Consider the following 15,023-nt stretch of genomic DNA (forward strand, 5'->3'; position numbering starts at 1 on the left):
TTCTTGGTTTGTTTTGTAAGAGATTTTGAATAAAACAGTTATGAACAACAAACGTGATACTAAGAACATCTCTTTAATTTTTAAATTTTCTTCACAGGAATGTTTATGGCAGCATGATTATAATCTATTGTATTATGATCAATTTGTTCACTTGGCTTTATCTTTCTGCTGAATAATTGGCATATAAAACAGATAATCTGTTATATGGCTTCTTATGGATATACAAAATGTTAAACTCCATTTTAGTAAAAATCATCACAAAATAAATTATTTTTGAAACCTCTTAAGAAAGTACTCAATATTCTCCTAATTTTTAGGTTGAGTTTGTATCATTCTTAGTTGCAATTGGCAGAAAGTAGTTCCAAATCTAATTTTATTTTACCACAATCATGACATTTTCTAATTATTTTTTTAGCTGAGCCATCCTGCCACCTGTTGGCAGCTCAGTGGCAGCTCAGCTCGGGCTGGGACTCGAACCACTGTTGCTCAGAGCTCACACTGTTGAGCGAGGTCTTAACCAACTGAGCCACTCGGCCGGCCAGGTTCTACCTCTTTTAAATTACACCTACTTTCCATGAAGTTACAGTGATTTATCTATAGATCTATATCTAGACTTGTCAGGTGCACCTTCCTTTTCCTTGGCTTTGAACGTCAATTGAGAAGAATTGTGCCATGTAAAAAGTATGGTTTTGGCTCCTGTGATGTTTAATTAATGACGAGTATGTATGGATAAGGAAGAGCTGCCATACTTTCTTTCCTTTGACTTTAACTAAGTTAACCTAAACAAAGACAGCCTGTACTGAAAATGCCCATACTTATAAAAGTGAGATATGTTTTCTTTAATTCCTGTCAGTAGAAAGCTTTTAAGACCTTATTCCGTGGAAATGATGGTAATGCTATCGGGCCGCACAATTTGTGCCCCTCTGCTTTTGAGAATATTGACAATTTTCAGAGATCCACGAGACTTACTTAACATGGACGTTATGATCCAAATCAGTATGTAAGGCTGATACCTTATGGAGACCAAGTCATTCAGTGCGAGTATAGGTGACGTTGCACATGGAACCTCATAAACACCAAAGATTGAGAGCCACTGAGCTAGACGAAAGGAAGAAATAAAAGGAAATCTTAGAAACGGGTGTTTGACTTTGAACTCATTCTGTCTTTAAGATAATTTTCAAGTAATCTTATGTAGCAAATAGGGATGTGTCGGGAATTGTAAAGTAGTCTTGCTTTCAGAATTTACTCCATTTTGTTTTATTTTTAAGCATTAACATATGTTGATNTTCCATCTTCCTATTATTTATCTTTAGAAATCTCTTCAACACGTCTTTTGATAGTGAGCTCTCTTAGTTAACTCGGCTGCTCACTGCACCCCCTCTTCATTCTCACTCAGTGCCTTACAGCATCCCCTTATTGCTTACAATCTCAGAAATGTTTGGAAAATACGCTTTATCAAGCACCTAGTTATTTTGTAATGACAGGGCCATACTCAAACATTTTGTTTATGTGAAAATTGTTCTGGCTTTTGGCTTTCATTGTCACAACTGAGAAATCTGCGGTATAATTATCTTTCCTTTGTAGCTAATCTGGCTTTTCTTTCCAATGGCTTTCAAAATCTCTTTGTCTTTGGTGTTCTGCAACTTTACCAAAATTTTCCTAAGCATAAATTAATTTTATATTTATCTTGCTTAGCGTGTTTTGTACTTCTTGTGTCTAATATAAAGAATATAAAGATGGAAGTGTACAGCAACAAAACGATGAACCTGGTTTTACCTCTCAGCACCAGATATGATAAACAGAAATGTTTACAAACAGAAAATGCTTATAACCCTGATCCCCTATATTCATATTGGCTGTCATTCAGCAGAACAATATACCACTTAGGGATACAGGCATATCACAGTTGAAGCAATACTAACAAACTATTTTTTTATACAGCAAGTAAGAAGTAGCTATGTGAAGTAGGCTATAATATCATTTATTGGAAAGTCATAAATACAGTTTAGCAATTCTTGGAAGCAGTGTTCCAGCGCTGAGTCAAAAAAGCAGAGTTTCCAATCCCACCTCCCATCCTCCACCTACTCTCAGCTAAAAGAGATGAAATATTGAGCCCATCAAAAAAAATTGTGCTGGGCCAACCGAGTGGCTCAGCTGGTTAAGAGCTCGCTCAAGAGTGTGAACTCTAAGCAACAGCAGTTCGAGTCCCAGCCCAAGCTGAGCAGCCGCTGAGCTGCCAACAGGTGGCAGGATAGCTCAGCTAAAAAAAAAAAAATTGTGCTCAACAGAATGGGTAGATTATATCTGCTGCCACCAAGAACATAGACTGTGTTTCTAAAACACAGTAGGGTATTTTTGTGTACTGTCAAATACCTCATTCTTCATATACATGTTAAAATATTAATGGTCACTATGTTAACATAAAACTAATATTAATATCTTAGTACTGTTTAATCAGTAGCAACAACAAAACAATTATTTATAATATTTTTGGCTCCTTTTTCTAATCTTTAGATTGTCTTAGAGCATTTCTTGTGTAGTAGTACTGTATAATAGTTACTTCATGATTTTTGTTGAAATATTTTATTAGGTTATAGTTCCCCATGACAGATGTTATTGCAGTAAATTTATGTTTCTGTTTAATATATTTTTTTCCTTCCATTTCATGTAAAATCAGTTACTAGTTTAGTTTAACTTGTATTTCCTATTTCTTTCCATTACGTGCATTAGTAGATAATCTGATCAGGTTCACATCCTCAATGAAATAACGGATTGTTTTTATTCTATAAAATTCTGTAAAATCAAATAGAAATCTTATGAAGTGCAAACCCAGATATTGGAAGTATAGTGCTAGATATTTTATATGTAGTCTAAGAAACCAACAATGTCATGCTCTAAGTAAACATTGTCACATAAGTATATTCTCATACTTTATTTTCTTAGAAAATGAAATAGCAACTAGGTCAACATATAGGATATTAAATCTGAAATTTTACTTCTAATCTTAATATACCTTTTTCTTTTAATCAAGAGTTGTAGTTCTACACTTTTCATACCAGAGACCTTTGTTCATATATATACTTATAATTTTGTGCACATTTATTGTAAGTCTGTTTTAATTTTTGCGTCATGAGGACAGGCTCTGGATTAACCATTAATGACATATAAAAATATGGCAGACTAACTCCATTAAATAAGAAATAAAATATTAATAGCAAAGATTAATTTTTAACTTTTATAGTAAACAAGTTTAAGAATATAAACAGAGAAATGGATTACGTCGCCCAGCCTCAGCAACTGCAGACTCACAGCTAATCTTGTTTCATCTCTATTGCCTCTCCCCTACAGCGCCCCCAGCAATTATTTCAAAGCAAATCCCAGGCATCAAAGATTAAATTTTAATTGAATCTCAGAGTTTTTGATTTATCACATTAGTATTGAGAATAACATTTTAAATATTTAAATTTTAAAAATTAATTTCTAATATTTATCTCAAGTTTTTATTAGTCTTCTCATTTGACCTATTTATAAGTAAAGTGTAAAGGATTTGCTATGTATATCCTTCCAGATATTTGTTCAATAAACAATGAGAAAGGATCACACCTGAATGGGAATAAAAACTGATTAAGTGAGATTGTTTGACTAATTAGCCTATTATGTATATCGTTGCTTTAGTAGCATTATATGGACATTGTTATAAGAACTTAAGTTAACAATATAGGCCATGTGATCTATTTTTTTATTTACTATATTATATTTTTAAAATTACTCATTGACTGTAATCCTAGGAGTACTTTCTTAATTCTTATTATAATACTGATCTAATTTTTCTCACTGGGAAGCTCAACTAAAGTGCATAACCAGTGTTAATTAAGAATAAAAAGGAAAAAGAAACTTCACATCCTTAGGAATTCTGATTTTTACCACTATAACACAAAGGACCATGAGCACCGTGGGATTAGTCAGATGTGAAAAACAATAAGCAACCATGGTAGGGGCCACCTAAGACAAACGACAATAATTGGGGAAGTAACCTTGACATATTTCAGTCCAAGTGTGTGTATCTATAGTTAATTATATTCCAGACAGTATCCATTACCAAAGATGTAGGGCGAAATTAACTTTAATGTTGCACTCTTCACAAGACGTTCCATCGCTAGCAATAACATTAAGATAATGCTGTTAAAATAAGAATTTCAATTATAAGGCAGATGAGACTGTGAAAAACATGACAGCCTTAATGAGCAGTAGGAGTTGGTATTCACTCTGATAAGGAACATAGTTATCAGGGCTAGAAAGGAAACAAACTACAGCCTGCAGCCTTTTCCTATTGTGTCGTGTCACTCTCTGCTGAAAGCAGCCTTGGGTTCAAATTCATTTCTAGTCATTCTCCCAGACTGGTGCTAGGATGATGGTCCTGCGGCCAGAATACCATCAATTTCTGCAGTGCTTCATCCTTTCAAATCGCTGAAAGCATTTATCTTCTTTGTTCTTCTCATATCTTTTGTTGAAAAAGAACGGGAATCAAGGTGTTGGTCCCCTCTTGCGGGTGGGAAAACTGAATCAGTAACTCAGTAGTAACAATGGGAACAGATTCGAGTTCTTGAAAGATCACCAGGTGTTAGGAAGGGCATAATTTTAAGCAAGGCGTATGTATTGAGTGTTACCCAAGTACAGCAGCATGCTTTGTGTTGTAGTAGACATACCCTTGGTTTTTACTTTGCAGTGATAGCGAGAGAAGGAACTGGTGAATATCACTGGTGGGGATAGTAAGATCAGAGGAGAAAAAGGCCGCCATTGATTGCTACCTGTTCTTTGTAGTCCCTAAGCATGAGGCCACTCCTACAGCGGCTGTCCCTACGAGCTTTGTTAGTCAAGCCTGTGAGTCACATATGATGTAGTATTATTAGTGATCTCCTGGTGTGGGTTAACCCAGAAACCTACCGCCAGAGCAAGCTGGCCCCTTGGAAGCAGAGTCTAACCTGTCCTGAAACTGTAAGGCTGTTTTGTACAATGAAGAAAAGCTAAGAGGCCACCTTGCTCACCTGATCTAGTGATCAGCTGCATCATTTTTGCCTCTCTGCTGCTGTCAATTGTTAGGGATTGTAGTTTCTTCTTGTTCACTTTGGATTTTCCAATTTCATGGGCCAATGGAAATTTTTCTTTACATAAGGAATAAACCTATATGGAAACTTTGGCTATTTTTTTAAGGTCTGAGAAACTCCTCAACACTGTTTTGGTTTTAATTTACTCTCTATATAACTACTTATTCGTCACTTATATTATTAATATAAACATTTTCCTCAATTTCTTTATAAATACATTTCTCGTAAAGCATTTCATCCATTTTGCTTGCTCTAGAGCAGGAGCAATTTTCATAATCTTTCCTACAATGTGCTGTGAGATGCCCATAATGTGGGTGCTGTCTACTCTCATATTTGCTTAATCTATCATCAGAGAGAGCGTGGCTGCTGCCTTTAAGTGAGCCAATCGATTATACAGCATTATGTTTAGCCCCACTAGCAGAAATTTTGTTTTCTCCCCTAGGAACCTTAATTCTGGAAATAAGCATTCCATCTAGATTCAGAATGTTCATTTATTAAATACAAATGTGTTTTAGCTTACATACATATTTAATGATAGATCTATAGAGTAACAATAAAATGTATAAGACAATTTATTAGCATCTGTGATGATTTTAAATATAATCACAATGAAACTGATTTAAATTACAAATATTACAGTGACTCTTTCAAGATGAACCGCAGAGCTCAAATTCAAAATGATGTTCTTAAATTCATCAGTTAGTTAATATATTTTCTAACAAACGAAAATACAATACCATATTTAAGGAGCAGTTTTACTAAACAGATCTTATACTTTTTAAATGTAAAAACAGTAGATTTCAACCATATTGTTACAATAATTTCATATGTTTTTTTGTCATATCTATTTTACTGTATTTCCTCTTTTATCACTGGAAACAATGAACCAAGAATTCCAAAATAAGGAAAACTCACTGCTTTTCTTCTTGTCCTTTTTTTTGTCCTGTTAATTGTACAGAGAAACACAGCATTGCTATTTCCTGGGCTTCTTTTGTATGTAGCCTTCTGGTAGTATCTGAACATCCAGAATTGTGTGTGTGTGTGTGTGTGTNTAATTCTAGTTCTCTTGCTATTTCCACCACGTCTGCAGTTACTTCCTGCACTGAAGTCTTGAGCCCTTCAACATTATCCAGGACAGTCGAAATCAACTTCTTCCAAACTCCTCTTAATGTTGATATTTTTACCTTTTCCCTTGAATCACAGATGTTCTTAATGACACCTAGAATTGTGAATCCTTTCCAGAAGGTTTTCAATTTACTTTGCCCAGATCTGTCAGAGGGATCATTGTCTACGGCAGCCATAGCCTTATGAAATGTAGCTCTTATATAAAGACTTGAAAATTGAAATTACTCCCTGATCCATTGGCTGCAGAATAGATGCTTAGCAGGCATGAAAACAACATTAATTTCATTGTACATCTCCATCAGAGCTCTTGGTTGGCTATAATATTTTGAAAGCAGCCTATTTTTTCTGAGCAGTAAGTCTCCACAGTAGGCTTGAAATATTCAGTAAGCCATGTTGTAAACAGATGTGCTTCCATCCAGGCTTTGTTGTTCCATTTATAGAGCACAGGCAGAGCAGATTTACCATAATTCTTAAAGGCCCTGGGATTCTCAGAACAGTAAATGAACATTGGCTTCAACTTAAAGTCACCAGCTGCATTAGCCTCTAATAAGAGAGTTAGCCTGTCCTGTGAAGCTTGAAGCCAGGAATTGACTACTCCTCCCTAGCTATGAAACTCCTAGAGGGCATCTTCCTCCAATATAAGGCTGTTTGGTCTACATTAAAAAAATTAGTTGTGTAGTGTAGCTACCTTCATGACTTACCTTAGCTAGATCTTCTGGATAATTTGCTGCAGCTTCCACACCAGCACTTGCTGCTTCACCTTGCCCAGAGATGGCTTCTTTCCTTAAGCTTCATGAACCACCAACATCTGCTGGTTTCAGACTTTTCTTCTAGAACCTCCTCACCTCTCTCACTCTTCGCAAAATTGAAGAGTTAGGGCCTTGCTCTGGACTAGGCTTTGGCTTAAGCAAATGTTGTGGCTGGTCTGATCTTCTATCCAAACCACTAAAACTTTCTCCATATCAATGAGGCACTTTGAATTTCCTTCAGAAACTTTTCCTTTGCATTCACAGCTTGGCTAACTGGCACATGAGGCTTAGCTCTCAGCCTGTCTTGGCTTTCAGCGTGCCTTCCTCACTAAACTTAATCACTTCTAGCTTTTGATTTAAAGTGAGACACGTGCAACTCTTCTTTTACTTGAACCCTTAGAGACCATGGTAGGGTTATTTTNACTAGGAATAACCTTGTGTCATTTAGTCAGTCAAATATTCAACAGGTATTTACTTAGCACCTAGTCTGGAACAATCTCTGCTGTAGGCACTGGAGTTCAGCGATTATTAAAAGAGTCAAAAACTCCTGTCTTCACATAGCTTACATTCTAGTGGCGATAAGGGCTCCCGACAATAAAATGAAAGATGAAAACTGAGAATTAACCATTAAATTTAGTATCGTGGAGATCTTACTCAACATGACAAGAGCTGGCCCCTTCCTATCACCAAGGCACTGTAGTCTGCATAGATAGAGGCAGATATTTATATGTAGTGTGATATAAACTACCTACTTTTTAAGAAGCTTCGGTAGAGCTTGCCTTGTGTTAGACACATGAGAGCACTCATTGAATGTTTATTTTTTTGTGTAAACAGAATAAAAGTGTATTTATACAAATTAACTTAGCAATTGTTTTGTACTCGGGTATGTTGTCCAGCCTCTGAAATGTTTATATGTAGTGTTATTACTCTAAGTAGGTAGAGCTTACTGAAGATAGGCAAGCTTAAATAATATTTGACATATCAGTAGATAAGGGGACATTTACAGAGATGATTCATAAATTTCAGCTTGTATAGTTATCAAGGAGCACATCTGCATCTTAGGACTTAAAAATAATTTCAATAATAAATGTTAAGTGTATTAATAATGTTTAATTATGTAGGTGATATGTATGAATAATTATTCAATCATGTGTGCCATTTAGCCATATTACTCAAGATTGTACTGTAAAGGGAAATAAATTCGACTTGTTTTTCTCCTCTGGAGATTCCTCAATTACATTAGTAACATTACTATCTTAGTGACAATAAAGGGGAAAAGGAAAGATATTGAGCTAAAAAATATGACAGTTATCAAAGACTAGAATGATATCAGCAATGATTTTAAAAATGAATTTGCTTTTTAATTATCCCAATGTAATCACATACATTAGAAAAACAATACATACAAGTATATAACCAGTTGTATTATCTATTTAATCTATAGATAATGCTTGATAAAGAATTGATGTTTGTGGAAACAGAAGCACAAATTAGACTCCTCCCCAAAACTCAATAAAGCCCCATGGGCCCTTGGCTAAAATTGGGAGCCTTCACTGCGGNTTGGAATTATTGATCCAGATTTTATACATACACTTTTTTCTTTATTATAACATGTTTAAGTAACAATGAACTCTCTTTACTCTCCTTTATTTATTTATTTATGTATTTATGTATGTGTTTATTTATTTATTTTTGCCCTTTATTTTTTATATCTAGTTTTTTGAACAGCATTTCTTTCATTTTTCACTCGAGTAAATCCTCCAATAGGTTATTAATATCCACTTCAGAAGAGAGACTCTAGATTCTCCCCTTGCAGGTAACTTAGCAGCTGGAGGTGCGGAAGCAGCCCCTTGTATACAATCTGGTAACAATCACAGCTACTCATTCGCCACAGGTGTCCCTTTGACTATGGAGAACTTTCTAGTATCTCCTTGCCAACATCATTTTTATCAGATGGTAGCCAGTCTCTGATGTAGTTGCCAGGTCAGCAGTTGAGGCGGGAGAAGTGAATGCTTAGGGGTTGTCCAGCTTCCTGCACATTTGGCTATAGGATTACTCACCCAAGCTGAGCTCTGGAGCGCTGGAGCTAGTGTGCAGTCTTGGGCGGGCACTGGAAGGTTCTGCTGCTCTGCTGCCCGACGGCAGGTAGGGTGGGCATGCATCCATCAGGACCATGTGACCCTGACCCTCTCCTAGAGCAGGTCACCACTTAACTCCCTCCACGAGGTGCAACCACTTTCTATCTTTTTACGTGCTTCTTCAAGATTTTGTGTGAATTGATGAGTATGACTTGAGAGTTATCAACCTTCCTGTTTCTTTTATGTTATCTCCTTGTTTGAACTGAGGGGAGGGGACAAATGGTTCATTCTGGTTTCTCATTTGTTGGTGGCATATGTGCAAGTGCTCTGTATCCCATAAAATCCTATGTTAGTGTTGGCAGTCGTGTTATTTTTCTCACTTTTATTAGTTATATAAATAACTGGCATGCTTCTATGTCATTTGTACCAGTTTTTTTTCAGTGAATGTCAAGGAAGAAAAATATTTACCGNCAAAAGAGGTTTTAAAATTAAAGGGAAACAAAAAGACCAACAACTCTATAAACATTGGTAAGAGATATAAATAGACGTTTTACAGGAAAAGAAATGAAAAAGGCATAGGACATGGGAAAATATGTTCAAATTCACTCATAATAAAAATGCTAATTAAAGTGAACTGAGATTACCATTACTTGTCGATAAGGTTGTCAGAAACCCAAAAGATTGACAACATATGGGTACTTGTGGTAGAATAATGGCCCTCAAACATGTCTACACCCTAATCCCCAGAACTTTTTCAGAAGGGGACACTGCAGATGTGATTAAGGATTATGAGATGTGGAAATTCTCCTGGATTATCTGGATAGGTTTAATGTGATGACAGAGGTCCTTATCAGCCGAAAGAAGAGGCAGGAGAGACAGTCAGAAGATGTGATGATAGAAGGGGAAGTCAGAGTAATGTGATTGTTGGCTTTGAAGGAAAAACAGAACCATGCGACAAGGAACACTGGCTGCCTCCAGAAAATGGGAAGATGAGGAAATGGGTTCTTCCCTAGAGTTTCTAGAATGAAAAGAGTCCTGCTGACACCTTGATTTTAATTCAGTGAGTCCTATTTTTTGACTTTTGATATCCAGAACTGTAAGATTATAAATGTGTGTTGTTCTAATCTATTGAATTTGAGTTCATTTCCGACCATAGTAATAGACAACTAAAGCAATACCCGTCAGAGGAAGGTTGTGGGAAAACAGGCACTTTCATATCTTGTGAATGCAAAATGGACAACTGCTATGAGGAGAATTTTACTGCATTTACATAGGGACATACCCTTAGACCCTGCAAACACGCTGTCAAAAATACGAAGATATGCAGAGGGCTATTGTAGCACTTCTTGTAATAGCAAAAATGACTGGCAACAACCCAAATATCCATCAATAGGGGACTAGTTGAATGGAAAGTAGTAAAATGTTGTGCTATGCAATTATTTAAAAATATTTCCATAGTTATAGTATCTATGGAATGACCTCAGGCAATGCTGCTAAAGTAGTAAGGTGGGGAAAAGTATGTACAGCATGTTACTGTGTACAAAGAAGGGGGAGAATGTAAATGTAAATACATACACATTTTCTTTTAAAAACTGAAACAATAAAAAAGGTTTTTTTGTTTTGTTTTCTTTTTAGTTGTTATTCACAGAGCTGAAAAGGGACTAGCATGCAGGGACAAGAGTGGTTGGTAGACCTCTCTAAGTGTATATTATTTTGCAGATCTGACCCTGGGCCCCTAAAAATGTTTTATAACTATAAAGCAAAATTAAATAAAAATGGGAAAGGGAGCAAGCTTCAAAAAATCTACCTCCAAATTAACAAATTAACCTAAATTGGGATTGAGTCAGTGGGAAAACCATGCAGGGAGAACCTATTTCAAGTGATTTTAAATACACAGTATTTGACTATATGCTTAGTGGGATGTATCCTTAAGACAAAAAACAAGCAAACAAAAAACTTTAAAGAAATTTATTTTTATCAATTGTATTGTCAGATATAATATATAGTATATTTAAATTGTACTGTAGCATACAAATAATTGATATTATTAGGTATCAAGGTTTTCAGTGTAAGAGAAAAGAGACACAAAAACTCAAGTAAAATAACTTAAATTTGAATGGGCAATATTTCAATGAATTTGTGGCATATTTTTCCTTTTTAAAAAAATTCTGAGTATGGACAGCACAATGATGGACGGCACAAATACTCCTTCACTGAAGACTTGTTGCCCCAGCCTCTGGGAGTGCTGTTGGCTGTCTTCAGCCATCAGCCCTTTCAGGGATTGCAGAAAGCTGCCTTGCCCAAGGTCATGACACTTNCAGCCTGTGGATGTTCTCTTTTTAATAATAACAAAGCAAGGCATTAAATTATATTCTAGCTGCTCATTTCATGACCACTGCCACTGCTGTGTCACAATGTTAAATAATAAACTGCTATCAGGTATTGGCTTGTGTTCCATCGTCATCTAAAAGGGGATTTTAATGAATGATGCATCACTGTATATACATTTATATTCAGAGACCAGTTGTTAACGTTTTAAGCTAATGTCAGTGAATTTAAAAAATCTCAGTCAATAACGAAGCCATTCATTGTGTTCAAGAATCTTGCCTTTCTTCAATGATATGATTTTCTACTCATTTGAAAGGGTATTTAATTGCGTTGCTCATCCACTTTTAAAATTTAATAATTTTATTAGCTGTATAGAATAACAAGGGCAAGATTTGCAATATCTAGTGCTGGTCATCATTTTTTTCTTATCATGACGTGATGAATATTGTAATTACAAAGAGAGGCAGAAATATAAATTAGCTTAAAAGTTGGTTGGGACTTGCTAGTTTATTGGTGGTAGTTTGGCCAAAGCCCAGAATAGACACAAGGAGGAAAAAAAAAAAAAAAGGCACAGGTGAAGCCCTGGCCCAAAATTTTTGCAACCTACTAATCATTCCTCATTTTAAATAATGAACACAGAGACTTTGAATAAAGTTACAAATGCTGCCAATTACAATTCCTGCTGGTTCCTTAGCAATTGACAGGGGATCTTGACAACTTACAAGGCTTAGTTTCGGAAGCTATACCTATGTTCCTTTAATCTCTATTAATGCATTTTGACAACTTTCCATTACCTTTTCTTAAACAGTTTTACTATTATTTACTTTCAGCTACGCCAAAAGCATGAGCGAGAGTGGGAAAACTTGGTATAGCCATTATCACAATAGCACTTCTTACTTAAGTAGCACCTCTCACCTGAAGTTTTCAAAATGCTTTTGCGTACATTTCGTTAGACTTGTGGGAAGGAGGTCAGGGGAAAAGTTCTTTGCAGGCACCACACATTTAAAGCCTCTATGGAAATCGACCACAGGCCATGGAGAGAAAAGAATTTTCATTTTTAGTAATCTAGATATGGATACGTGTGTTAGATTATTTCTACATTTTGAGTGCCATTTGTGCAAAATGGAACCAGATATTGTTGAATTTAATGTGGTTTTCAACTTATTTCAAAACAAATAATTTTTAACTCCCTCCAGCAACTGCTTCGAGAACGACAGCAGATGGCCAGCCGCCCCTTTGCTTCTGTGGACGTAGCACTGGAAGTAGGAGCCGAACAAGCAGACTTTCTGCGAGGGCCGTTAGAGGTAGGAACAGTGGTGCTGAGAGGGGACCACTGCGATTTGCATATTTATGTTGCTTCTCTAATCTGCATCTGCTTGTGAAGCCAAACAGAGCCTGATTATCTGGAGTTGACAAGATTCAGCTCCACATATTATGCCATTTTCAAGGCACATAGTTTTAATAGTACGACATGAGCTGCAATAAAGCCACTAGAGGATCTATTAGCCTAGGCAACAGTGACAGACTGCTCACCGGGATGCCTTTTCCTGACAGCCAGGAGCTGAAGGAATTGAAGATGCAGGTATAATGGAAGACACAGAGTCTCTCTGTTTAGTCCCTGGAGTGTCCAGGGCCCTTTAATTAACAATTCACAGTTACCTTTATTAACAAAAGTTGACTAGGAAAGGTGGGTGGAGCCGAGTTGCATTTTAGTTACATAGTTTCATCTTTGAATGTTGAGAATTGTAGAATACAGTGAATATTTTTTCTTTGTGGTAATGGCAATATTGGTATATTATTTTATTGCAAATGCAGAAATGGAGTAGGATGAAAGAGAAATTATGTGCAAGTAAATGTGGTATTAGAATCCTGAAATAACACATGAAATGGTTCCTGAAAATAATAATCTCCAAAGAGGAAAAATCCACAGATAGCAATTAGTGACTAATGAAAGCATTTTGAGGCATAGTAATTTAGTTGTACTTGTATGTTTATTTTTTAATTTATGTTTTATATATAGAAAGATGTTTAAGTAGGAAGATTTAGAAGCACTGTAGAGTGGAAATATTTTATTCCCTTTTATAAAAATGTCCTTTTGTGACTAATTTCATGTTGCTATTTCCATATTTTGCTTTTCTTCAAGGAAAGCAAAGAGTATAAAAATAGACTCCTTCAAGTACCTAAGTATAAACATAATTGATTCTGTCTATTGCATTTTTGGTTATTGTGAAAAACAGTAAAGCTAAATGAGACCTCATGAATGCTATACAAAGGGCCAGTATTTAGAGAATGTTTCCTTATGAATGTTTTTTAGCTTTTGTGTTTTTNAAGAAAGTACTCAATATTCTCCTAATTTTTAGGTTGAGTTTGTATCATTCTTAGTTGCAATTGGCAGAAAGTAGTTCCAAATCTAATTTTATTTTACCACAATCATGACATTTTCTAATTGTCTCATAAATTTGCAACATTTGTCAAGAGGAAAACTAGTAGAACAAAATGTGTCACTAGTGCTGAAGAAAATGGGTCTGTGCTAATTAGTGTGCCATCTTCAAAGACAAAATTAGCCCTTGAAATTTAACATAATAATTGTATCAATGAACAGTTACTGAGTGCTCACAGTGTGCCAGCGTCTGTGTTGAGTGATCCAACCTTATGATGGTTTTATTCCAATTTTATATAGAGAAACAATAAGCATTAGAGAGGTCTAAGGGTAATTTGGTTTTGGTCCAATAGGTAGTAGGTGGAGAAGCTGGGACTGAAAACAACCCTCTGAGGTGTAGGTATAGGTGTAAGTACCGTTAATATCCCATGTTACAGATGAGAAAAATTGAGGCCCAGCGAAGTCTCAATAATTTGGTAAAGCTCAAAACAGCTAGTAAGTGAAAAAACTGATATTCAAACACAGACCCTTTTAACTCCAGAGTCTGGCTATATCACCTGTCAGTATTTCTACTAAATTTTGACAACATTCAAGTTGTAAGCCTGCTGTTTCCGTCTCCTGCATTCTGACATGGAGGGTGCAATAATCTGCAAGTAACACACACAGATATTAACTGGCAAGAGGGAGGACGATTGTTAATAAGGATACAGCTGAGGGCCAGAAGTTAGGAGCAAAGAAAATCTCACTTATTCCATTTTATCATTTGAGGCCATCACATCAAAGCAAGAGGGTTTCAGGAGAAAGTGATTTCCCTTCCTAAGTTTCACAGTCAGAACATTTACATTAGTTTCTCAAAGACAGAGGCTCAGTATGTCAGCCAGAGTCTGTGGACCAGTCCTCTGCTAAGTGACCTGGGGTAAACTCATTCAGCTGAGTCCCTGTTTGCACCCTTTCCTGTACACTACCTTCCACCCTCATGTTTTTATTTTACCACGTCTCGTTTTACAAAAACCATAGCGTCATGGTCCTCGGAAGGAACACTGTTTTCCTTCTTTGTAGAGTGCTGCAGTAGGCATTCAATTCTTAAAACGTGATGGAGACTCAAGCTCAGAAAACAAACTGAAATCTTTTTTTTTTTTTTTAAGATTTTTATTAGGGAATTGGGATGGGAACAGTGCTGGGGAATTGGGGGAAGGGGAACAGACAAGTTGCTGTCGTTTTGTTCTTCAGTCTAGTTGTGGAGGACGTTGCTTCACTG

At 36.1% G+C, this 15,023-nt stretch overlaps 1 protein-coding gene across 4 annotated transcripts in view; it reads left to right on the top strand.

Annotated features, from left to right (window-relative positions):
• Window positions 1–15,023, top strand: part of ATRNL1 (attractin like 1) — a 625,874-nt gene that overhangs the window by 397,238 nt on the left and 213,613 nt on the right. For all 4 annotated transcript variants that reach the window (XM_019660096.1, XM_019660097.1, XM_019660102.1 and 1 more), the window contains exon 27: window positions 12,582–12,689. In XM_019660096.1, the coding sequence (XP_019515641.1) occupies window positions 12,582–12,689 (108 nt within the window). The remainder of the gene's footprint in view (window positions 1–12,581; window positions 12,690–15,023) is intronic.

This window comes from Hipposideros armiger, unplaced genomic scaffold, assembly GCF_001890085.2.
Source record: "Hipposideros armiger isolate ML-2016 unplaced genomic scaffold, ASM189008v1 scaffold_311, whole genome shotgun sequence".
In the NCBI taxonomy this organism is placed as follows: domain Eukaryota; kingdom Metazoa; phylum Chordata; class Mammalia; order Chiroptera; family Hipposideridae; genus Hipposideros; species Hipposideros armiger.